Here is a 27,832-nt window from a genome sequence, read left to right on the forward strand (position 1 = left end):
TAGTCTGTTCGGAATACGATAATGACTCTGGCAACACAGCAGTTGTTACAGCACAAAACTCCTTCTCCACTTCTGTGATTTAGGGTACTTAATTTATTATTTCACATCGTCTCAAACCTGTACACAAATTTTGTCGGTCTCTTCTTGTATCCATTTATTTTATAAGACTTTACAATGTCAGAATGAGGTGTTATTTCCTAGTTCCTAGCAATAATTGTTTTATGTCGCTTTCAAGGACTTCACTCCTCATATCAATCCACGGACATGTCCTTATTCTATGCATAGTCTCGTCAAATACTCCAGATAAAAACCTCAACCTTCGCTTTATCTGAAGGCCATTAAATGTTAACCCTAGCTTACCCGTGTCGTACCAGAAACTTGCTTACTTGAGGGGGGGGGGGGCTTACAGGCCCAGGCTTTTTTAATCACTAAAATTCAAGAAACCATTTTGTTATTGAATTGCTTCTTGCTTTCTTGTTTATAGAAGTTTAGTTATTTATTAACTATAATGATTACAAAAGTTACAATCATTAATAAAAAATAATAACCAATTATTGCATAACTGTCACACCCATATTTTACCATTCGCTAAAACTCACAAAAGCCAGAATATTTTTTTTATTAATGCTGCTTTGTTTATAGAGTGGCAGTTGTACATTAATTATAATAATTGCAAAAAATGCCATCATTACCAACAAATTGTACATCCTCACTAGCACGAGTGTGTCGAATAACACGCTTTTAAAAATAGCGCCTGATAGGCCCACCTAGTGCCTTTTCGCTCCTATTTACATTACATTTATGTTTTTATGAACAAAAGTAATACAGATTATTCAGAACACCCTAGGGAACAATGTAATTTATTTTTAATTTTTTACAAAAGTTTTCAGTTGAAAAATTGAAAAAATGTAGGTGGTTGGCCTGACAGCCCCCCCCCCCCCCCCGCACCTCTCGAGTATGCTAGGGTTAATCATCCACACAGTACCAACTCTACATTGTCTTCTTCTAAAACAGAAAACTGTTCATAATATGCAATTTTAGCTAGTTTTGATCACTCGCTATAAATTAACGAAGACACGTTAACATCCTGCAAAGTTAGTTGAGTGATAATCACTGGCAAATTTGTTATTAGTGGTTCAGCATTCCCAGGTTTAACAAAATCCAAATCGCTCCAAACCGTATTTTACCTTGAAAGGATACATACGAGGAGACATCAGATAAGTGTAGCTACTAATTCAAATTTTGTTATTGTTTCATTAATGCTTTATTAGTGCAGTAATAACAATAGGAGCTGAAATAGTAATGACCTGTAAAAAATACTTGGTTTAGTAAATTCTCATCCTCAAATGTTCATAGAAATTTTTCATACATATAAGTTTAGTTTCTGATTTGACATTTTTCTTACTTGGTTATTTGCCTTCTGCAATAAATATGTAGTGAACAGTTCTGGCACAAAATAAATCAACATTATTCAGGTTTGAGTAATATAATCCTTAACGTGACCATAATACACTGAAATTAAAATCTCAACATGAAACAGCTTTGACTGTATGCAGTAACCTGGTCAACATGTGACTGATATAAATGTATCCCAAATTTTAATTTAATTTAAATTAAAGGTATATATTTCACGTTTACACAAGGTTAACTGGAACTTGATTCTTACGGTTGCGAGAAGTACTTCGCTGAAAAGTTCAAATAGAGAACACTTGTACTTTTAGGATTTGGGATAGGGTCGTACCCTTGTCTACACTTATGATCGATTTATACATTATACACGAATGATTCTGCTGGGAATCCTTTGACCCCAAGGCCTGTGATCCGGAAGACAGAACCAGCCAATGGTTGTTGTTGCAGCTCGTCGTCAGAGAGCCTTATACGGGCTGTCGTCACGTACAGCTCGTCCAATGCAGAACCTCCGAACATAACAGACGACACCTCTAACGCTGGAAGCTCTATTTGGTCAAGCAGCTCCCCTGTTGTTGGATCAACCTTTATCACCTGAAATAAAACGAGCGAAATTACCAAAGTATTACTTTATAGTTTGTCAAACTCTTGTCCGTATCCCAAGACAAAATAAGTAATTTGGTGATAATTGCACATAGATTAGCATTGTTCTAACTTAATTAGCTGTATACCGACATACATCAAACATTGTGTAACAATAGAAGACATCTTTTGCCACTTTTGTTAAGAATCATTCTGCTACTGCTTAAAAGACTAAGCATTGCCCATTCAATCTTTAATGTACCGTATGAGTAAAAGAAGGGCCATTCTTTCAAGCTGAGTAGAAACTTGATTTTATGGCATATGCTCTGTCCCGGGAATCTGGAGCAAATGAACGAAAACAAAGTCCTCTGCGCAAGTAGTGACTCAGAGGGCTCGACCAATCAACGTATGAGAAGAAGGGATTGCATGAAAAAAACGCAACTGCAGCTACGAACAGATTGCAACAGCGCGGACTGCTTCGCTCCGCCCACTCGCTTTCTCCCATTCTCTACTGTTATCCGCGACGTTGCTCAACAGACTCCTGAGACAGGCTTTACAAGCGATATTTCACTTACTTTGTAACCTCCCCAGCAAGCAATCCAAAGATTACCATTCGTATCGATAGTCATGCCGTCTGGAACACCACTGACATTGTTTGCCACGTAGTCGAACACTGTTCTTCTGTTACCTGTAACAATAAAATATGCGTTAGCTGTTCACAGGCTTAGTTATCGCTTAAATTATGAATTAAAAGGGGATCGCCTGTTTATACTACAGAGAAGAGCATTCCCCTTTTGCCATGTTCATTTTCACCGCCTCAGAGGCAATGATGTGTCTGTCTGTGTGTTTTCTAGGCGTAATCTAGACCTAGTTTACATTGGCTCATATTTTATATGGTCGATGTAGATAATGTAAACTACACTAGAATTAATTTATGATACTGTTTTTAAAGAATGTGCCATTTTTCATCGTGTTTTCGTATGAAGATGAAAGCAATCCTCTTTATAACAAAAGCTTCTAATATTCTCTTCAAGCTGACTGTTGAGAGAAGGTAAAATGTAGAAAATATGCACGTGGTAATCTTGAGACAAAAGTAGTACAGTGAACGGCAAAGATAATGGTAGGAAAATTGTCCACCGTTATTTTCATTGCTTTTTATTCCACATCCTGTGTTGTTTTAAGGAATGATATGTTGGTGCGAAACAGATATTGCCCTCTGCTTATTGACGTCTTTATCTCAATTCATTATCATATTGTTCAATACAGACCGAATGAAAATGGTGATGGACAATTCAATTCGTCTACTGTTTCTTTTGCCGTCGGGTGTACATTTTACTGATCTGGACCAGGAATTTTTCCATTGATTTCCCCGATTCTACGCGGCTCTGAGGCCCACTCAGCCTCGTATAAACGGGTACCTGTGGATTGAAGGTGGCTGGGCGTGATGCTGATCACATCATCCAAACTATGACCGAGATCAAGAATATGTGGAACTCCATAACTCCTCCTTCATGGCATGTGTGCACACGCACAGGGGTACCTTTACATTTTCTGCCAATTTTCGCTAATCCCGAAGATTGGTATGAATGACATGAAATTGATGAAGCGTCACACTCAAAGAACACCAGTGGCCAGGCCGGGATTCGAACCCGTGAACTTTGTACGAGAACATGACTGATTAAATTTCAAATATATCCTCAGGAGACAGTAATTGAAAGTAAGCTGATTTACTTCTAAAGTAACAGTAGGCATCAATTGAAAGTAAACTGATTTACTTGAACACTGGACTTCAATTGAAAGTAAGCGGATCTACTTCAAAAGTAACAGTGGACTTCAATTGAAAATAAGCTGATTTACTTCAGAAGTAACAGTGGATATCAATTGACATTAAGCTGATCTACCTCAGAAGTAAGTGGACATCGTTTGAAAGTAAGGTGCTTTACTTCAGAAGTAACAGTGCACATCAACTGAAAGTAAGTTGATTTACTTCGGAAGTAACCGTAACGGAGTTACAGTTAGGAAACAACTTTTCGAATGCAGGCTAATTTACACTTACTGATATTCCCAGTGGCGATATCGAAGTCGAAAGCATCCACCTTTTTAGTGGGGCTGTCGATGTAGTACATGAGCGTGTCTTCGCTGTTCCAGATGAGGCCGTTGGAGATGTCCACGTCTGTTATCTTGGTCGTCAAGGCCTCGTCGATGGCCAGGGTGTACAGGGAGCCTTGCTTCGGATCCACTTCGCCCTGGTCATCCTCGTATCCCATTGTACCTGCGGAGAGGAATCAGAAATGCATCCCCCGTTTGTTACTTCTTTCAATTGAAAATTATGACTTTCTCAAATTTTTGGGAGGAGCTGTAGTTCCATCAGCTCCCCCTGCGTACGCAGCAAGTACCAGTGTCGTGCAAGTTAATTTGTTGCTACCTGCAATTGCAAATAGCTACAGAAGTTATTACATCTTTATGCCTATGAGAGAAATATTAAGAACATGGTGACCGGTACAGATACATGGACTTGAGATAAAATCATAAATTGTACCACCTTTCTAAAGAACCATGTCGCTTGTAATGAAGGAGTCCCGGGTTTCGATAGTGTGGAGGCACACAGTGGTCCGGATTGCACATTAAACTCTAGGTCCAGTTCCTATTAGCCCAGCTGTGCATAAAGTGGACTCGAAACCTTAGTGGAGTCACATTGTACAGTCCTTCGGATCCCATGCTAAACTGTAGGTCCAGTCCTGATTAGCCTAACTGTGCATAAAGTGGACTTACAACAAACTCTATACAATAAAGGACTGTGTGGTATCAATCTTCATCAAATTGATTTTGCTAGAGTTTTGTTATTAGCGTCGCATATCTTCCACTTTGGCTAATCGCGACGGTGAAGAGTGATGTGATGAAATTTGTGAAGGGACACTCGCAAAGAACAACAAACATGCCCAAGAACCCAGAGTGCTTTTCATCATGGAGAGTTCCTGTATCAATTTCATCATATCATCACTTAATCATGCCATCTTCGGCTAGAAAAACGTGGCAGAAATAGGAAGTAAAATAAACCAAGGCAATCATTCAATTTTCGACTAATTGGATAATGTATAGGAAAATAACATTAAAGTATGTTTATGATCTCTAAAATTAGCCTCATTTTCACTACTAATGGCTACGCAAGATTTCTGGTACCTACGTAAACCTTACCTGCCCACAAGCGCCCACTGCGGTCCACCTTCCCATCGTTGAATCTGTTGCTGGGCTTGTCTTGGTCGACTTCCGCAATGGACTGGGTGGAAGGAGTGCTCTCGTTTCTTCCGTCCCAGGTTAGAATGGTCAAATTCCTCCCCAGACCAATCAGGAACGTCCCCTGCTGACCTGCTATCGGGATGACTGGGGTTACGGGACCACCCTCTGCAAGTGACAAGATGCAAAAAGTTACCTCCGCAAAAAAGTGAAGCTGAAATTTACAAGGTGCGGGTTAAAAACAGAGGTTCTTAATCGGCACATGCTTCATTTGAAACTGATTGCTTAGCATATCACTACTTGCAACATACACTTACATTTCACTCTAGGCTATCATGTCGACTTTGAACGTCGAAATGAGAACGGTCAGTCTTCTGATTTTCTTGCAATGGGCAAAAGGTTTTGACAAACTTTGTCCATACCATTCCTTCTGTCGCAGTAAGCAAGAGAACACAGGTTTTCTGAAACTTTTCGGGGAGTGGAAGTCATAGGTGTGCGCAAGGGGTGGGGGGGGTAAATGTCCCTCTAATCATGGACGTCCGAAGATTTTTTCCACTAAGGGGCAAGCAAGGCATATTACCCCGATAATAGTACTGCCCCTATCAAGAAACACCACTTGAATTTGAAACTATCGCATTAATGTAAATTACTGTGACTGAAATCAAATTATAAGTGTGAAATATATCATTTTTAGGTTGACATTCGAATTATAAGGGGGAGGTGTGACCATCCTTGCCCCCCCTTCCAGACGTCCCATGTTCCTATATTATTATACTTTCACCTAGAAATTTAGTGTAGAAGAATCTTATCGCCGTTATTAAACTATATTATACTCTTAAAGAAAAATAAGTATTTTCAAGCCGATTAAAGTTCAAAGCAACACCAGAGGGCCAATGGATATTGCCTCTTCCCAAACTTGGACGAAAATCAATTCTAGGGCGGCAAGGGAGGAAAACATTGAAATATAAGAAAACAATACTAGTAGAATCTAGGAGTAGCAAGACAAAGGAAACTCAGGATGGAATTAGTTTTCTCGTCTTTCTTGCATTATTTCTTCCAGACTGCCAAGAGCACCTGCGGGGCACAGTGAGTCAATTGGCCCCCTCGATATCAAATTTTATAGAAATAAAAATGCATTTCGTAATGTTATTGCTCGCTTCGCTCTCATTATCTGCTTTTCTTACTGTCTTATTAAGTTCAGAGCAGCAGCTAGGGGTCGGCAGGAGTTGGCCCTGGGAGCCGACGATCTAAATGAAACAAATTGTAAAAGAAAATGCCATGGCGTCCCATGACATGTGTTGTGCCATATTAAATCAACATTGTTTTCAGATTGCAAAATTTTGGGTCTAAAAATTTTCTTCCTTGCTTCCCTCGCAATTTTCTTACTTTCTGTAATGCATTGTGAATTACCAGAGAGAGAAGTTATAACTACGGAGTACTTCATTCTTGCTGCTAACAGTTTTGTGTTAGTAGGTGTAAAAAGACAGTTGAGAAAACGAAAATGGGGCTCAGCGGGGCTCGCAGTGATGCCAACTCATAGCCGTTTACGGTGTATGTTAACCTCACTGGCAGTGTTTCCAACTCGTCGTTTACGATGTATATTTTTGAAGGCCCACAGCTGTTTACGATGTATGTTAACCTGACTGGCAGTGTTGCCAACTTGTAGCTGTTTACGATGTATATTTTGAGAGCTCTTACTGTGGCGTTTTACGGTGTGTATTTTGAGACACCCTCCCCCCCCCACGGCGTACGGTGTTACCGAGTCATGTTACCCTAACATCCGAATCAGTGTTGGCGAGTTATGTACTGTTTCACACCCTAATCTAAACTAACATCGTACTCTATTATGACCCTATCTAACCTAAGTGGATGGCATCTTACTTTTTATGACTTGAACTAAGTTACCTTGGCAACCTGTCTGCTCACGTTACCCTAGCAATCGAATCAGTGTGTTGTTGCCTACGACCCAATCTAACCTAAAATGGATGCTTCTAACCTTATTGCGATGTGGCTCGTCTCTAACTTCTTGGCTGTTTAGCAGCTGGCGAAATCAGCATGCACACCATCCACAGCGTTGCCAACTTAGTGTTGTGGTGTTTTAACTTCCGCGTATAAAAATAACCATGCCTATGAATTTTTTCGAGTTCAGAAAGCAGACTTTCATGGAGCCCCTACCCAGACTGCTTCGCCAAGCTCGGAGAACCTGTTATCTTCCCTATTATTTACACTTAATGGCCTGCTAATCATTCACCTGAACAGCATTTGGACGAAATACGATGACCACGTTGGCAAAACTTTTTATGTCTTAAACAACAATCTAAATTTCTACAAAATTCCGATTGGCGGCAAACTTCAGATGGTCGTGAATCCGGAGAATGCGGGCGAAGTCAAGATTTCCTTCGGCAAGAACATTTATCGCATCAAGCACAATAGGATGGACATCACCACGACGTACGATGTGTCTGCCGACGATTGCCTGTATGTCGAGCTTCTGGGTGATTACGACAAACTCATCCCACTCTTCATAGAGTTGCGAATCACCTACCCTATAATAAATAAGCATAGTAGCAATGCCTAACGACATCTTCGGCCACACAAAATGCGACGACCACGGCGACGAGCTTCTCATGCTCGACGTCAGGGTCAAGAAGCTGCGGAGCGACGTTCAGTCCACGCTCAACTCCAGCCTCCAGACTGAGATAGCCAGCCTGCAGTCTCAGTGCCTGGACCAAATCCTCAAAATCGATGCCGAGCTCAAATCCCTACTGCAAAAGTATACCGACCTCGCGTCCATCGACAACCTCGGAAACTTGGAGGTGAGCGTCGGCAAGTTGGAACACGAACTCAAGGCGCGGACCAACGATGTGGAACAACTGAAACAGCGATTAATGGATCAAACGAGCAGCATCCAGACCGAACTGCAATCCATCGTTCAGAGTATCAAAACTCAGGATGATTACGCTGATTTACGCGAGCAGTTTCAATACTTAGAAATTCCCACGCTGGGAAACATCAAGATTGAACTTCAAACGGATGCCCTGAACGCCGCCATCGCCGAGGTCCAAGCCAAACTCCAAACGCTGGTAAGCTTCATAGACAACCTGACTTCGTCCGGCGAACTGAACGCCATCGCTCGCAGCGTAGCCAACATCAAACTCCAGCTCGAGACTTACGAGGATTTTGGGAAAATTCAAGGCACCGTGGCTCACATAGAGGATACCTTGGCAATCATGAAGAGCGATCTCTCGAACGTCCAGGAAACTTTGGAATCGAAATTGCCCGGCATCGCCCAAACTCTGGCCACCGTTCAACAGCAGATCTTCAAGCTGGAAAGTTTAAACACCGAATCCGAACTTTCGCATTTCCACCACTTGATAGACGACATACAGAACAAGTTGGTAACGCTGCAGCGATCGACGTCTACCCAGGATGATGTGGCACAACTTCAAGATGCCATGCGTACTGTGGCGAATGCCACCGAACTGGATGCTGTGAAAAAGGCTTTGGAGTCGCTTCAAAGTACGGTGGCCACCATGCCAACGTCGCAGGAACTGAAAGCGGTGAAGAGGGCCGTGAACCGAATACTCAAGTCTGACTACGTCAAAAACATCCAAGCCGAAATCGCGCAACTTCGGGACACTGTTGCTGCCTCGTTGTCGGTCCATCGGGATGCGGGAAGACAACTTGTGTCGCCCCAGTCGAATTTGTTCATGTTACCATTTGAAAATAGCAAGTGCAACATCTGCGTGACTCGCACAAGATTGAGAATGTTCGAGAACTAATTTATATTTCTTTAAGGCAACAAAATTGATCATTGTATAAACGGATTTGGCTTTGAAAAAATATATTAGAAAGGTATGTTATTTACAACTTTAACTATTTTATGTAAATATTGTACACATCTATTTTACATGTCGTAATTATGTAAATCTATATAAACCTGTAAATATCCACCAAGTTTTCTTGTTTTTTTGTAAATAACCGTGTAGTATATCTTACCCGATTGCCGGTATCACAAGTTTACCTTGTAGGGAGAACTGCCCGCTCTTCGGAGGCTGCAATTTGCTTGGGTTAATTCCTCAAACCTGCTGCTTCGGCTCTAGTTGCTTGCGATACCGAAAAGCAATCGTGACTAATCATGGAAGGGTTATCCGATTCGGATTTGACATAAAAATCTGCATCAGTTAAGCTAAATCCAGGATTGCCAAGGATTAAGTATTAATGTATATTGTGCATTAATGTTAATAAACTCGACTTTTGTTGGAAGAAAGTTCCATACCTTTTCATTGCTAAAAACTAAGGAAAGGTATTAAGATCCTACACCAGTGACCAGGTTAGGGTCTGTAAGATAGTTACCCTAGCAGCTATCTGAAAAGTTCGATCCTGGGTAACATAGTAATTAACGTAGACCCTAGAAGACCGAGAAGGTGCGTGTCAAACTTTGGTTGTGGACAAATTCCTGCTCGCGCCCGACTGGCTGGATTGGAAGAACAGGCACGTGTACGTTTTCTCCAAAAGTTTGGAGCAACCAAAGTATTGTCAGCTGGCGAAACTGTACGAAGGACTGGGGATAGCCACCCACATTCTCTTCTAAAGTGATGCCACTGGGCCGTTGCCTCGATACCTCTGTGGTGGTCTTTGACGACGTAATCCTGGAAAACCAGAACGAGATTCGCAACTTCTTCACCCAAGGTCGTCACAAGAGCACAGACTGCTTCTACCTTGCGCAGACCTTCTCCAAGATTCCCAAGCAGCTGCTCCGGGACAACGCTAACCTTTTGTGCCTGTTTCGTCAGGATGCCACCAACCTCAAGCACGTGCATGACGACTACGTGGGCGGAGATTTGAGCTACAACGAATTTTCGAAATTCCGTGCGTCGTTTTGGAACCGGGACGACTTTAGATTTCTGACGATGGACATGACGAGGAAACCGAACGACGGAAAATACAGAAACAAAATCAACAACTTCACGAACGTTGCAACATTACATAAACGTTGTATAAAATAACAATGGCAAAACGCAAACTCGCAGACGACAACCTGAAGCTTCGCGACTACCTGACGAAACGGTTCAAGGGGTGGAAATCTGAGAATCGTGGAATTTACGAAGAGGGAAAACATCAGGACCAACCTATCATTGGTGCCATTAGCGGACTCGGTAAAGAAATCAAAGATGTCACCGAGTAAGACAAAGACTTGATCAACGAGCTCGTGCCGCTTACTGTTCAAAATTATATCGTACCCACACATATATCCAGGATTCACACTACTCCGTTCGAACTCGCACCGCCACAGAGACGTCAGGCACTAGGCTGCACCTCGGAAGTCGCATTCGAGGGTGACGACGTGAAAATCAATTTGGGGGAGAACAGCTGTACCAGGCACGGTGGGACTGTGGGAGCTTATTACCAAAAAGCAGCCAAGAGATTACACGGATGAGGATTACCAAAGTTACACAGAAATTTTGATCATGACGGACGCCCTGTACCAAAACAACGATGCCACGCAGAATCGCGTCAAATCCAGCAGCGGCGAAAAGTGCAAGAACCTCATCAAACCAATAAGGAACCAGGTCAAAACAGGCAGCGGCGTCAAACACTACAACACCCTGCCCAAGGAGTTTGTATGTGTTGACGATGTGAGGAAGCTCCTGGACAGTTTGCTGGTCATCGCAGGCGAAGAGAATGCCGGCAATCGTAATTTCCACAACGAGAACGTGGGCATTGTGGACATGATCAGCTCCAAGCTAGCCAACTTCATCGTGAACGATAACAAAGGCATAGGATACCTCATCAAGATCATCATCACCCTGCCTCCGAAATTTTGGAACGTGGCAGAGGGTCGAGGACTCGTGAACGACATCAACAAGCTACCCTTCGAGATGCACCTGCCAGGTTACCAGTACTGTGGCCCCGGTACCAAACTCGAACAGAGAGTGGAAAGACGAGACAAGGGCGTGAATCCCTTGGACGCGGCATGCAAGGATCACGACATTGCCTACAACGCACATACCGATCTCGATGCACGTCACGATGCAGACAAAGTTGGATCATGCGGCTTTCGGGAGACTCCTCAGCAGAGACGTCTCGCTGAGTGAACTGGTTGCCGCGTTGGGTACGACTATCGCCATGAACACAAAACAGAAATTGGGGTGGGGGGCTGTAAATAAATAACACCTCCGTGAAAATGGTAACCTGTATAACCGACCTACCACTGGAACTGCTGCACAAGATTTTTGTGTACACTTTCAACGGTGGTCACAAGATGTCAAAAGGCTCGTCAAGCTGGCCAAAACTGTCCCGGTATTCCGCTTCCCGTGCGAGATGATTCTTATGGACTATCTTCGCAAAATAAGCGGAATGAGGTGTGCCGATCCCGAGACCCTCTTTAGGCTGCAGGCAAAAAATTAGACGATAGGATGGACAAGCTTCACGAGGGGAGGAAGGGGAGAAGAAAGTTTACCGACGACTAGTACGCGTCGAACACAGAGACCGATGATATTATCAGTCACCTTCTTGCGTTGTCCGAAGCGCAAACTTTCTTCCTTGCCTTCCGCGATATATAAATAACCACCATGAAACCAAAGAGTGTCGTCTACCAGGTGCCCTACGCGAACCTCAAGTCTCTCTGAGCTCTTGATGGATTGCTCACCAAGAAACAGAGGTAAAAGAAACATTCCTGCCTAGCCAAAGATCATGGAATCAAATTGCTGCTCAGCACCCCTCAGTTAAAAAGATTGCAGCGTTCGCGGAAGCAGCAGAAGACTGGATGTTTCATATTCTGGCGCAAGTTAAAGACTTATTCAAATACTGTTTAATACTGAAGTTCATCTTTGGCCAATAATATAATTTCTTACATTTACTGAAAACCTTTCTATATCCAAAATGTCCTTGCAAATCATGCACTTTATGTAAGATTTTCGGTATTAAGGAAACTGGCACAACTAATCTCCAATTATCTTCAGAAACACATTTTAAAAATAAAATGCTATCTTGGAAAGCACACTGAGTCTTAAAAGACTTGGAAAGATTTCCGTTCTCAATCTTCTGAATTAAAGCACTACAATATGCGCCACGATATTGAATCCTTCCAGAACTCCAAAGTATCTCCTTCAATAATATCCAATTTTAAGTTATTAATAAACAACTCTGATAAAGAAATATTTCCTGTAGTAGTATCGGGATATCGGCTTAATGTGTCAGCCGCTTGATTGTTTACTCCCGAAACATGGTGGATATCATAATCAAAACCTTGCAGTTTTAAACACCATCTATTTGAACGTGGATTTAAAGTTCTTGCTGACTCCAGCCAAGAAAGAGATTTATGATTTATAATTTGTGAACAAATTAATTTTAGTTCCGGCTACATAAATATAAAATTTCTCAAAGGCAAAAAGAATTGCTAAACATTCAATTTCATGTGTACTGTAAGATAACTCATTACCATGAGTAACTCGACTTGCATATTGAATAATCCTGGGATTGTCTTCTGATGTCTCTCCATTTTGCCATAAAACACCTCCAATACCTTTCTTTCAACCATCTACATTTATGTTAGAAGGTTTAAAAAAATTAGGTTGTGCTAAAGCTTCTGGAGATATAACCAAATCACGTAGCCTTTTAAAAGCTTCTACATGCACTTCCTTCCAGTTCCAGAGAATATTCGACTTTAGAAGTTCATAAAGTGAATGGGCAATTTCTGCAAATTTATTCACGAATTTTCTTCTCCAGTTGACTAAACCCAAGAATTTTCGAAGTGACCTTTTGTTATTTGGTGTTGGAAAATTTATTATAGCAGAATTCTTGCTACTATCTACCTTCATTTCATTTCCAGAAACGATGTGTCCAAGAATAGAAATTTCTTTAGAAGCAAATTTGCACTTTGAAAACTTGACATATTAACATATTTCAATTTTTGCAGAATAGCTTCCAGGTGTGTTAAATGCTCCTGCCAAGTTTTACTAAAGATCAAGAGATCGTCTAAATAGCAAACAACAAAGTTGTTGAATTCTTTCGTGAGGATTTTGTTCATCCTGTCTTGAAAAATGGTTACAGCAGATCGTTTGCTGATGGGAAGATATCGAAATAAATACTGTCTACCGCGATATGAGAAAGCAGTATAAAGATGTGATTCTGGAGTTAATGGGATCTGGAAATAGCCACACGATAAATAAATAGAAGATAAATATTTTGATCCCAAAAATCGTTGTAACGTTTCATGAATTGGTTCAATCCTAACTTGAGGACTGATGACATGCTTATTCAAATTTCTAAAATCCACCTTGTTTTGGTACAATGTGTAGAGGATTTAAATATGGGGAAGATTCTTGATATATTATAAACCAACTTTCCCATTTGGAGAGTTGTTCTTCTAAATTCTTTCTCCTAGAAATTGGTATAGGATAAGGTGCCGTGGCAATAGGTCTAACTGTATCTTATATAGTTCTACCTTGGCATGTCTTGGTTTGTCAGAAAATTGTTCGTGATAATTCCATAAGAGTGAAAATAAATCACGTTTCTGTGAATCACCGATATTTTCTATTGCAAATACTTTCTCGTGAATATCCCTCTGAGAAGGCACATTAATTTGCTTCAATATCTAACATGTACATATTTTATCCTACATGACTGGAATTCATTCTCCGTTATGTCAGTATCATGCTTCACACCAGATACAAGCTTGTCAGATTCAACACTTATCGTACCAGAATCCTTATTATTTAGTGTTGTACACACTTGCTTTCCTGATGAAGTTATTAAACTTATATTCTGATTCCTAAAATCCACAATTGCTTTGTGCCTTCGTAAGAAAATAATGTCTGCGTTAAATTCTTTTAAAATGAAAAATTCCATTGGAAAGTATTCGCTGTCGATCTGAATACTTATCGTCTTAAACCGACAATTTTGCACTTTTTATTTCCAGCAAATCCAGATAATCTAATGTCATCCACCTTGTCCAACGTAAGATTACCAATACATGATTATATCTTACACCAAACCACATAATTCATAACATTTGTTTGGCTACCACAATCTATTATACAAATGATAGGCAATTGACATATGATTCCATGTACAATTGGAACTTCTGTTAAAGGTACAGTAATATCTTCATTGTTAATAACCCAGTCAGGTTCTTCCTCAAACCATTCTAACAAAAAATTAATTTGCAAGTTACTTAATGCATTTTCATTCGAAAATTTCATACCATCACAAACATTAAGTAAATCAATCGACTCCTCCTTGTGCCTGTTGTAGGTAGTGCAGAGGGAAAGAGGCTCTTCCGACTGCTACTTTAATTTAAAGTAGACTGCCTTTCCAACTGCTGTGGCCTGGCATCATTAAATTGTAAAGACTGATTTTAAAGTTAGATTTTGAGTCAAATTAGGACTTACACCAAGATCTGTTACTATTAAAGTAACCATTCCTAGAAAATCTGTAGTTAGGCTGCCTAAAATTAAGACCATTATCTTGTCTGGATTTCTCATTCGTGATATTTCTATTATTATTACGGTAAAACCTGCCAGTATTGTAAAAAAATCTAGGAAACATCTGATTTCTATTTCGCCGGAAATTTCCAAAATTAGTAGCATTACTTGCATTGTATCTTGAACTCGTAGATTGGTTTACATTGTCTGAACTATTTCTAACAGAGGCACCATTATCCGGCAACTCCCTCATTATCAACTGTATAACATCTACATCAATCGGATTGTCCACTAAATAACAATATGTGGAATGTGTTTTTAGTGCAAATGTTTCTAAACTTCCCTGTGCATTTTAGTCGTATTTTTTATTCCTTAAAACAGCTAACTGTGATTGTAACATTTTAGGCGAAGCGAACTGTTGAATAAATTTGTTTTCAAAATCAGAAAAACAAAAGAAATATCTTTCGTGAGTTCTAAACCAATAATCTGCTCTATTTGTAAAACAATTCTGAATGCTCTGCAGTCGTTAATCAGCAGGCACTCCTATCAGATCGAACGTTGAGTTTAATTGTTCCAAGTATTATCTTGGCAGATTGCGTTTCAACTCGACCTGAGAACTTTGGTAATAAAGATAATTAATTTAACTTCAAATGTCTAACTTTCGTCATGTACAAGGGCAAAGAATCAGAATCCGGTCTTACATTACAATCTTGAAAATTTGTGCACCATTACAATTTTCTATTCCATTCACAAATGCACTATCATGAATGTTTGGTGACTCTTGATTGCCAGCAAAATATGTGCAAGGGTAAGAACGATTAAACAGTTTCCTTCTAGACTCATCGTTATCATTATGAGAATTAAATGCTCTCTGGGTATTATTCATTCTTGAAGCTGTGTTATCAGACCTGTTTGGATGAATTTGAGTATAATTAGTAGAACCGGAACACCAAGTGCAAGGATAGTTTGTGTAATTCAAATTACAATATCCTCCATAACTGCGGAAGTCCTCTGGCCTACCTAACATATTTGATGTTTCAGGAAATACGTCATTCGAGGAAACGTCAATGTTATTCTCAGTTTGTACTCTGCGTTCGTTTAAAATACAACTATGTAGATCTATTCATACAAGAGCAATTAGAATTTACGTGCGTCTTTCTAGCATTATGTAAACTAGATTGTTTGCGATTTTGCTTCCAACTTACATGTTTAAGATGCGGTTCTCTTACATAAAATGTCTTTACTTTAGTAGTATCCGTAGAGTTAATAGAACTTCCATATGAATCACTCAAACCAGAATCATTGCTTATGACCAATTCCAGAATCACGCCTTACATTTAACCTTCTCGATTGGCGATTTGCAACATTATCAATACCATGAACTTGAGAGTTCATATTAGAATATTTGTTATGAGAAGTACCTGTAACATTACAATCAGCACCACCATAATTTACATTAACTGGTTTCTGCATATTATTCTCAATGACATCAACGCGCAATGCAAGCTGTTTCAAATTATCATCGTACTGATTAACAATTTCGAAACACTGTGAAAACTTAGAATCGAGTGTTTCAACTTGCGAACAACAATCATCAAATCCACATTTGAGTTTACCTATATAGTCTTTTGCACCTTGCAAAAAACCTTCAATTTCATTTATTTGTTTCGCATGAAGATCTTGTGTACTAAGAATGTCTGATATTTTACAGTCATGATTTTGCATGCTTTCTTGCAACTTCTGGTTTAATTCTTCATTTGAACTTACACACGTTTCTGCTAAAGATTCGATTCTTATTGCTACATCAGAAGCCAACATGTCTATACGGTTATTAACCTGCTTAAAATCAAAATTCATAGATTCAATTTTAGACTGTAATTCGACATTGGAAGCTTCAATTTTGGATTTCAACTCTTCGTTGGAAGTTTCAAGCTGAGATTTTAATTCCTTGCTAGAAGATTTTAATTCCTTGCTGGAAGATTTTAATTCCTTATTGGAAGCTTCAAGCTGAGATTTCAATTCCTTATTGGAATCTTCAAGCTGAGATTTTAATTCTTTACTAGAATTAACTACCACGAACTGAATGCTCTTGATTGTTTCTAGCAGATCGTTAAAATTAGGACTAATACTCTCTTTGTAAGCTGACAATTCATATGGATTATAACTAGGTTCACAAGATTTACAAAAGTAATTCTCTACCGTAGTAGAATAAATAGACCAATGAACAACTGACAACTTAAGACAAGAAAAGTGAAACCATGAAAGACATTTATAGCACTGAACAAATCTGATGTCAGCTTTCGTGTCACCACAACATTCCACCTTGCGAGTACTGGTATCAGTCTTATCATTAGAATTAACTTCTTGACCTTGAATGTTTGTAAACGTTGCTTGATATGTGCCCTCGTATTGCACAGTCTTCTTTCTGCTACGAGCTTTAGATGAACCTCTGGAAGACATTTTTAATAACGAAAAGGAAAAAACTTGCACACACTTAAATACTTGAATATCCTTCAATCCCAGACCTACTGAGATTATATTTCACATAGTCGATCCGAAGAACTACTTAACTTCAGAGTCCTGTCACACGGTCGCCACTTTTTTACGCTTGAACATTTTACATTATACTCAGTAAATCACTGTTCTACTTCACAGAAAATTATGAAATAACAATAATGTATATAGTTCAAAATCACTACACTGTTCTCTGATGAGTATACTTATTATTTGCACTAAATAAATACATTAAATTATGCACCAATTCCTATGATTCGAACTATATGCAAAACGTTCTTGTTATCTCCTTCACTTTTTTCTTAGAACTGGTTGCTACGCAACAAAACAGTATGCTACAACATTTCTTTCTTTTTCTTTTACACAAGACATGATTATACATTTTACAATTTGAAAACAGTCAAGGTCGTAGACCTTGCTCACACTTATGTAACGCTCCTCGTTCTGCGCTAGGACGTTGATGCGTTCGCCGTCGTAGCCAAGATGTGGCACAAGATGTTGAAATCGTACCCTGAGCCGTTGTGGAAGAACACAGGGATCAAGCGCGGGCACCGGGCCATCAGGCTGCACTCGTTGCACCACGGACCAATGTAGCTGCCAGTGCCATAATGGTCGTGGTGGCGCACTTTTTTGTTGTCAGTGAAGCTCGGAGTTTCATATGGGACAGGTGGTGGCCTCATCGTGCTTACGCTGATCAATGGGCGACAGTGGCAGCATAGGCTTGGGTGCCAACAACATCTTACCTATCTTGATGGTCTCTTGCTCCATCCTCTCGAGGAAGTGCTTGACCGGGTCGGGTCCGCGATACACATATGCCTCGGGGGCGATATCTTGGTCTCGTCGCACCACAACATACGCGAAGCTCGAGGCCTCGTGGAGCTGGTAGGGGGTGGTGGAGGATGATTTGGGTTTGGGGTAGCAGGTGGCCAGGGGTATGAGGAAGGCCTCAAAGTCCGCTACGATGATTGCAGGATGCTCTACCGTGGCACTGTGCATGCGAAACTGCTCAACCGCACCGGGCTCGGGCGGGAGCATCCCCGCAGGTTTGTTGGTACCTCAGTAGAGAATGTGGCGGGCGATCTTCTCGTCAGCGATGTCGGGGCCTCGCAGATGCTGGTAATCATCCTGTTGCTGGTTTTCGAAAGTGGTCAGGCACCTGCGACACACCTCGATGTGACCAACATGCCTACTTCTCTGACCTGAGACCAAGAGGGAGAGCAAGCGGACGAGGGTGTAGTGGTGGTGGGACTAGTCTTTGATAAACAAGAAGTTGATCTCCTGCGCAAGGTCGTCATCCACGTCGCTCACCCGAATGGGATGCACCATATGCTTCTCTTCGGTGATGCTGTAAACATTGATGCATAGTCGCAGGTCCAACATATTGCATGCACGTGTCTCAAATTTCCCGATGTCGCTGATCGCCATGGGGTAAGGGATTCTGGCTATCGCATCCTCCAGCTCGAACTGCACGTAGTGGTGGACTCGGTGCGGCTGGTCTTTCTTGTCGACCGGGTGCAATGCCGCCAGCAGCGACCACAGGAAGTACTTATTGTCATTGTTCTGAATATTCAGAAGCGCCTTCTTGGCCGCAACATCTGGCGGCAGGGGGACAAAGCTGGACCCGGACCAGGGAAGAAGTTTGCTCACCTTCATCCGAAGTTCGTGTGGAGTGCCGCATAACAATCCCCCAGAGCCCTTAGCCTGGTGCTCCTACTGTTTCTGCGTCAGCGTGTCGATGAGCTCGTCGTAGACCTCCTCGAGGTTCGCAACATTTGCCAGATGAAGCACCTTTGCCTTGGTGGAGTGTCAAAAGGTGTAAGGTTCACCTGAGGGTCTTGCATAGTCGCAGGACAGCACCGCATAGAACTTGGAGTGCTGGAACAACTCCTGGTTTAGGATAGACACTAACATTGCCCGCACATCCATCAAACAGGTACGTACGTCGCACGGCTTGTGCGATTTTATAGAGAAGTCCTGCAACATCTGCTCGAAAGCAGATCGCGTCGCTTTCACCGTTGGCTTAACTCGCTTGGCGGATGGAGGTGCATCGAGGGGAGTCGCCTTCCTCTTGGTCGGAGCTTGGCGACTGGTCGACGGTTGCGACATCGGTTCTCCAGAGGCCTTGCACGCGAGCTGGTGTTGCTGAGGTACGGAATAGTGATGTTTCTCCCGCACTCAGGGCCCAGTTCGGTCGCTGTCAATCGCTTGCCTGGCACACAAGTCCGACAGTGCCTCGAAAATGTTTGCTTGAAACACTTGTTTCATATGTGGGACAAGTCTTCATGGAACGCATGGTGGGTGGGTTTGGGGTAGTCTTATTTATATATGTGCTGTTGTGTTGTGATAGAGTGTGCAAGAATGCTTATGTGTATTTTCTCTAGAAAAGCTGGCTGCTTGTAGAGAGCTTGTGATGAGGTGCTATTTATATAAGGTATGCCCAAATGAAAAGGAGACCTTTGCTGTAGCGGCGTTGTATCTAATCGAAGGTAAATATATTTGCCGATAGATGGTGCGGTGTTTGTCCCAGTTTGCAGGTGTAGCGAACGGCTTCGCCTGCTGTTTCCTCAGTTGGCGAGAGTTGTTTTGCGTGGACGGGTGCATTATGCATTCCTCCAGATCAGCGCAGAGAGCTGTAATCCAATTTCTTCGCGCAGAAGGCGAGCATGCTTCACAAATTTATCGCAGAATGAAGGACGTTTACGGAGAGCAGTGTCTCGTACGTTGCACCATATTCCGTTGGTGTCAGCGTTATAAGGCGGGACGCGAAAGCACCAAGGACTTGCCACGACCCGGGCAAGCGCACGTTGTCATCAACCCTGTCACGATTGCTGCTGTGGATAATCTCGTTCGTCAGAATCGTCGATCACCACACGTGAAATTTCTGCTGAACTGTCGATAAGCAAAGGAACTGTGCAATACATAATCCACAAGAAGCTGTGTTATGGCAAAGTTTGTGCACAATGGGTGCCCAAGCATCAGCGACGCAGAAGGTGGAGAGAATGGGTGTGTGCTTGACCCATCTTTTGCGGTACGCGGAGCAAGGTACGGATTTCATCGCCAAGGTTGTGGCATGCGATGAGACTTGGTGTCACCATTTCCACCCTGCTTCCAAACTGATGAGCATGGAGTGGCGCCATCCCGACTCCCCACGTACAAGAAAAGCCCACTCTGTCATGAGGGCCGGAAAAGTGATGCTCAGTTTATTTTTCGACGATGAAGGACCTGTACTCATCGACTGGCTGGAACGGGGTGAAACAGTGCCTTCCGAACGGTACTGCAACACGTATTTGAGGCTTGAACAGCCCATCAAAAACAAGCGCAGAGGTAAGCTCTCGAAGGGGATAGTGCTGTTTCGGTCTGATATTTCCCCATGTGACTCCCATATCTTCGGCCCCTTAAAATAATCACTTAAAGGTCAACTGTTCACCTGTGACGAGAAAGTGCAGAACACCGTGGAAAACTGGACCCGTAAGCAATCCAGGAGTTTCTACACTGAAGCCATCCACTCCCTTCCTACACGCTGAGATCAGTGCATCAATATCAATGGCAATTATGTGTAGGTATCATGTTACACATTAACTGTACTTCACATATTACGTAATGCAAATATTCTGTAATATAATATTCTTTGGATATAACCGTAGTCTTCTTTTCATTTGGGCATACCTATTATGTGTGATTTTTTTGTGGGTTGTTTGTACAAGATTGTGTATGTGCGTGATGAGGAAATAACAATAACTAGGGAGAGGGGTTTCAATCCACAGGCTCTGCATATAGAAAAAAAATAATTAAAAAAATCCAATTGGTGTAATTTTTTACTCATTTTTTTAATTTTCATGCAAATTCAATATTTTAGATAGTTAAATACAATAAAAAATAACTCTAGAATAAAAAAAATCATTTTTTTTATTAGAAAGATATATGCAGAATCTCCTCATACTTACTACTTATGTGAAAATTCACAATATTTTCAAAATTATCCTACATATATTTTTTAAGTTAGTACGTTTCGAATTTGATCTATTTATATTTGGTTCTACTTAGGTCAAAATAGGTAGCTATTCACTATTTTTTTATTTGAATTTTGTATATAGAAAAATCGCAAATAGGTAAATTTGAAGGGTCTCCCCAATAGTACAGTAGCAGCAATATTCTTATTTTGTAATCAAGAAGTATTTTGTTCTACACCTAATAGAAGCACATAGTGGTTCGGTTCCTATTTTAAATTTTAAGTCCAGACCTAATTAGCTTTATTGTGCATAAAATAATTTTAAAAAATCAAATCAACCAAATCAGGTAAATTTGTATTTCTATTGTTGTGATGTTAGTGATTTAGATTCAACAAATAGCTTAAACTGATATTTGTTTTCTGTAACTCCTCTTAATTTGTTATCTTATTAAATAATAAATATTTCACAAAAAAAAATAGAAACTTGTCTCATGCATTTATATGTTAGAATTAATACATCATCCTTTTTTCACCTTCTTCTAATTCCCCTCTGCTTAAATAATTTCTTATTCGTAGAAATTATTACCTATATTAAATATTTCACTGTTATTCCACTCTGGGAAACTAAAATTTCCAATTATTTTGAGTCTACTAGGCTAAACAACCATAACTAGTTGTAAAAATAAGCTTTTCTCAGTAACCTAGTCACTTATTAATCGCACCCCGACAGAGTTAGCATTGGGGACCACCCCCTCCCTATAGAGAAGACAACAGAGAACATGTGAGAACTTTGATCAACACAAGAAATAAATAGAGCCTTTTATGTATATATATATATATATATATATATTAGAAAAATCACCCCCTCATATTATTAAAAATATAAATTTTGAATTTTTTACACCGAAGAGTAATAAGCTCAAAAAAGTAACAAAATATGAATCCTTATCATCTGAAAGGTTTCTAAACCCACTTAAGAAAGACCCGAGAATATAACCTTATAGAAGAATTAGGCTTAATCTGGACAAAAGTGAATTTTATATTTGTAACCCGACAACTCCAAATCTAGACTTCAATAAGAGATTGGGCTTACACTCCCCTGAAAGTCACATCCTTCCTAAGCATTTTAAGATAAAAGCCATCCCCATAAGTGCAAGGGTGGCTTCTCCACCTCCAGTTAAACAATAGAATGTGTAGCTGCTACACACACTGAAGCGTTCAATCAGCCAGCTACACACACAATTATAAATTTCATTCTATATCTTCCCTCTAATTTAACACTTATAATGCCAACAAGTTAATGTAAGTTTAAATATATTCTTAAGTCTAACTTCTTGTTTTCACAAGTTAAAAACACACACACAGAGCAATACACCGACAACTCACTCTTGCAATGTAATACCTGACGCAATATTAAAACTAGCAGCTGAGTGAGAGTCTGGAATGTTCGCGAAAACCGGAAAAAACACGTGTCGCTGTTTCCGCTGAGGAAAAGAGGGGAATTTTACGCTCTAGGTCAGCGGGTACACAATATACCGTAAGCAGAGAAACAAGAATTAAATATCCCAAACAGAACTGTTTATTAATTTTATTTTAGTTTTCTTGTCTTTTTTTAAAATTCACTTTTTGCACAAATAAAATAATCGAAATAAAGTTTGTCTAAAACCACTATATTCTGCATATTCTGGCACCAGGAATCAAACTAGTAGTTATCTTATTGTACCTGATGCTTTTTTTTTCTTTTCTTTTTTCCCTACGAATCTGGATTCATGGTGAATCGCAGTTTGCCAGAGATGGGAACTGGTAAAAATTAAAGTTGTTGTTGAAGAAATAAAAAGTTTTGCCAACGTTGTCATCGTATTTCGTCCAAATGCTGTTCAGGTGAATGATTGGCAGGCCATTAAGTATAGATAATAGGGAAGATAACAGGTTCTCCGAGCTTGGCGAAGCAGTCTGGGTAGGGCCTCCATGACAGTCTGCTTTCTGAACCCGAACAAATTCATAGGCATGGTTATTTTTATGCGCGGAAGTTAAAACACCACAACACTAAGTTGGCAACGCTGTGGATGGGGTGCATGCTGATTTCGCCAACTGCTAAACAGCCAGGAAGTTAGAGACGAGCCACATCGCAATAAGGTTAGAAGCATCCATTTTAGGTTATATTGGGTCGTAGGCAACAACAACACACTGATTCGATTGCTAGGGTAACGTGAGCAGACAGGTTGCCAAGGTTCAAGCGTTCAAGTCATAAATAGTAAGATGCCATTCATTTAAGTTAGATAGGGTCATGATAAGAGTACGATGTTAGTTTAGATTAGGGTGTGAAACAGTACATAACTCGCCAACGCTGATTCGGATGTTGCATGACTCGGCAACACCGTACGCCGAGGGGGGTGTCAAAATATACACCGTAAAACGCCACAGTAAGAGCTGTCAAAATATACATCGTAAACAGCTACAAGTTGGCAACACTGCCAGTCAGGTTAACATACATCGTAAACAGCTGTGGGCCTTCAAAAATATACATCGTAAACGGCTACGAGTTGGCAACACTGCCAGTGATGTTAACATACACCGTAAACGGCTATGAGTTGGCATCACTGCGAGCCCCACTGAGCCGCATTTTCGGTTGCTGAACTGTCTTTTTACACCTACTTGTGTTAAATTTCAGAGTCAATTAATTTATTCGTTATGGTGCTCCTATGTTGCTGCATGCTGCATATATGTAAAATGTAACTATCAATCCAATTAAACTAAGAACAGTGAGATAAGTGAGATTTTTTTTTCCAGACTGAACTTTTATCAAGGCATTTGCTCCCGTAATCCGCCTATGGTGGAAGTAACAGAAATTATTTAAACTTCGTTTACTCACTCAATATGGGAAATTGATGAAAAAGAAACATTCATGTAGCATTCACTTCAATCATAATCACAAACAACATTGAGAACACAATTAGCTTGTAAATTTGACGTGAAACATGAGACTATATTAAAATTATATAATTTCATTCACTACACACTAGAAAAACTCAAGACTGTTCAGTATTCTGCGTTTCACATAACCATGTTGTTCACAACTTCCTTTTTTTCTTTCACCTTTGTCAGGATGGCATATAAAGTTTGGCCGATCCTCTCTCTTCTTGCCTTCTGCACTCTTTTCCTCCTCTACTCTATTCCCTTTTCCTTCTCCACTCTTTTTTCTCAGCTCTTTCCTCTTTTCACTCTTCTTATCTTCCCTTCTCCACGTTTTATCTTTCTTCTCAACTGTTTCTTTCCTTTTCACTTTTTCTTCCCTTCTCCACTTTTTCTTTCTTCACTCTTTTTCTCTTTCCGTCTCACTCTTTTTCTTCTCAATCTTTTTCTCTTTCCTTCTCACTCTTTTCCTCTTTCCTCCTCACTATTTTCCTCTTTCCTCCTCACTCTTTTCCTCTTTCGTTCTCACTTTCTCTCTTTTTCTTTCTTTTCAACTTTTTCTATCTCCTCTTCCACTTTTTATTAAGCACTCTTTTTCCTTTTTCTGTTTTTCTTTCCTTCCTCTTTCCTTCTCCTTTCTCTTTCCTTCTCACTCTTTTCCTGTTTTCTTCTCACTTTTCCTCTTTCCTCCTCACTCTTTTCCTCTTTCCTTCTCACTCTTTTTCTCTTTTCCTTCTCTTTTTCTCTTTCCCTTATCTTTTTCTTTTTCCTTCTCTTTTTCTTTTTCCTTTCTCTCCTTCTCACTCTTTCTCTATCCTCACCCTTTTCCTCTATCCTTCTCACTCTTCTCTTTCCTTCTCTCTTTTTCTCTCTCCTTTTCCTTCTCACTTTTTCTTTCTCCACTCTTTTGCTCTTTGCTTCTTGTCCCTTTTCTCTTCCCCCTCACACTATTTCATTTCACTTATTCTTTCTTTCCCCTCCCATCCTCCTTTCTCCTGCCTCTCTCCCATTCGGAGAAGAGAACTGTTAGTGAAGGACACTTACCAACATAAACTTGCGTGAACTCTTCCGTGGCTGGGTCGTAGCGGTTGACCAGCTGCTCTGAGATGTCCACATAGTACAGAACCTGTTCTTCGGAATCCCAGTGCGGGCCTTCTCCGTGGTGAACGGGGTTGGTTACCTGCTCCACCACAACTTCCGAAGCCCCAAACAACCTGTAACAACATGGCACCGGCTTAAAAAAATATTTAACAAAGTCTGAAATACGCTGCACGAAAGCTAGCATACATGTTTCTTAATAAGGAATTAAACTATTGCCACTAGCTTTCTAAATACGGGCAAAATCGCTCGTGGTATTGGCTTTAATTTGGATCAGCGCTCAATGAAATTAACTAGGTAATTAGGCCTACCGAATACTCAACTAAGACATTAGCCTATCACATTTCAAATATTGAAGTAAAAGTACTATGCTTTGAGGTTGTCTTAGTTCTTACATGTGGGTTCTTCTCGTGGGTTCGTATCTAATATTCGTCGTCCATATTTCGTGCACATCTAACCAACGATTTCCTAATGGAAAATAATACCAGACCATCGCAATTCCACACGAAGGTGGCTGTTTTGTAAGTAAGTCCGATGGCGTAATGGTAACGTCGTCGCCTTGTAATCAAGGGGGCCTGGGCTCGATATCCAGCGGCATCACCCATCTCAATAATCCACCGATGGTCGTATGAAATCGAAAATAAAGGATTCCCTGATAATATTATGTCAATTTCACGTCAACACGGCGCTATAAAAAAAAAGTAGCTGGGGATATAAGAGGGGGTGGGGTGGCGCAGCTAATATAACAATATCGCGTCACGTGCAAAATGTATAAGCATGGCAAAAGTTGGTCTATGTGGGCTGTAACCAGTGATGGCATGAGAGTGAAGCACGGGGCAGGCGTCCCAGTTTTCAGCCAAACGAGTGCACGAAAGAGCCAGATCTGGCTCCAAGAGAGCTAAATTGGCAACACTGCCACGGGGGTGGGGAGGGGAGCTAGGGAAGAGCCAAGTGGAAACTGTCCCGCATGCCCTTAATACTGGAAGACTAGCCAAAGGAATTTACCGTAATGTGGAGTGATTCGTATAAATACTTTTGAAAGAATAACATCCTAACAGGCACGTAGCCTGGGGGAGGGCTAAGGGGGTTGAAGCCCCCTCGAAATTCTACAAATATCTCATTTAAATGGTATATAGTGGTAATTAATTTTACATGTACTTCCTTAGTAAGATTAAATATTAGATCGAAAAAACTTTAGTGTATAATAGAGCAACCAGCTTATATTTTTATATTCTACAATTAAATCCAAAGAATAAATGGACCCACAGCCCCCAAAATGTATAGTTTTCTTTGTGAAAGATAACATAGTATAAACTTTATGACTAAAACTTGCCCCTAACTTTTAAAGCAGTTTTTTTTGGAACGTAATGTGTAAAAGTTAAAAACAAAATACAATGACTGTGAATTTTAGTACAACTAACTCTACAAAATGTAAGAAAAATAATGTCACTCGTACTCATCGAGTAGCAAAGTAGCAAATATAATTATAATAATACATTTAGTTCAAAATTGGTTTATTTTTAATACCTTATAATAGTTATTATAAAATAACAATTATAACCGTGGTAATAATTATTGTCATTATTATTTCTACTAATCAAGTTTTATCGACGGCCTGCCCCCGCTACAAATATTTCTGGCGACGCTTCTGCTGATAAGGGATGAGCCCCCCTGAAATAAAATCCTGGCTACGGGCCTCCATCCTAAGAAATTGCGAAAAAGAATCAGTGTACATAACTGTGCAATGTATATTTAAAAGAAAGATATACCAAAGCTTTACTTTCGTGTCACATCCCCTTATTTATTGCTTCAGGTCTCTTACTTTCAGAAACACCCTCATAACTCCGAAAAAATAGCTGCACTATCGTTCCTTCGTGTGTCCCTTACTCCAGACCATTTGCATCAATAATCTCTTTGGCATTGCTGCACCTGTGGCCAATTGTTTAAATACAAAGAACTGACACAATAACCAAGCCGAAACTTTATTTTATATTATATTTTAGTGCTGAATCGTGCAAAATCGCCAACCTCCGTGGCGAAGTGGTTAAGGCAGCGCGCTACTGCGCCAGGGGTCTCGGGTTCCCGTTCCGACGTGGACGTGGGTGTTCTTTGGGATTATCCCTTCATCAATTTAGATACGTCACCACTCGTTCTCATCTGCCAAAAGTGGCAGGAAAGCAAAGTAAAATAAATCCAACCAATCAATCGCGATCAAAATTTACACATCTTCAAATTTCAAGGAAGATCTAACTTTTCATGAGAGGAGAAAAACAAGATTAAATAAACTGAAGTTCATTAAATAGACTTTCTTCAACGTTTTGCAAATGTAAGATTTTCACTCACCATTTTCCTTCCGTTGCGGCTAAAGCCAGTATTGCAAGAGCGACGAATCTCATCATTCCGGGTCTTGGTCACACGCTACAAACACTGGACTACTTCCTGACTTGAATGTCCCGGGGCAACAGTCTCTCGAGCGCTGGGTCGTCTGCAATGGAAAGCTACGAGTGATGTCACTTCAAAAGCGAGACGAATTTCTACTCTTCTTTATCCATTTCCACAAGTTTCCTTCTGTTTTCTTTGCCTTGCTTTCCCTACTGAGTGATTCTGTTTTCTTTTTAATCTTGCTGCTCGAGTTCTTCCGTTACTACACCATCCTTTTTTTTTTTTTTCCAAGACTGACAAGGTCTCATGTTCTGCAGCGAATCAA

At 40.5% G+C, this 27,832-nt stretch overlaps 2 protein-coding genes across 2 annotated transcripts in view; one reads left to right on the forward strand and one right to left on the reverse strand.

The window, feature by feature from the left end:
* The window catches only part of LOC145996898 (regucalcin-like), a 113,105-nt gene that overhangs the window by 73,431 nt on the left and 11,842 nt on the right, over positions 1–27,832 (forward strand). The window lies entirely within an intron of this gene.
* Positions 1,115–27,763, reverse strand: LOC145983602 (regucalcin-like). Its single transcript, XM_083116665.1, has 6 exons — positions 27,469–27,763; positions 25,072–25,241; positions 5,185–5,391; positions 4,046–4,261; positions 2,565–2,677; positions 1,115–2,001 (listed from the first exon to the last, which is right to left on the reverse strand). Exons 1-6 carry the CDS (start codon positions 27,522–27,524, stop codon positions 1,765–1,767), a joined length of 999 nt encoding a protein of 332 aa, XP_082972791.1. The 5' UTR covers positions 27,525–27,763; the 3' UTR covers positions 1,115–1,764.

The sequence above is a fragment of the Lepisma saccharinum genome, chromosome 1, assembly GCF_977018435.1.
Source record: "Lepisma saccharinum chromosome 1, izLepSacc3.1, whole genome shotgun sequence".
Classification (NCBI taxonomy): Eukaryota; Metazoa; Arthropoda; class Insecta; order Zygentoma; family Lepismatidae; genus Lepisma; species Lepisma saccharinum.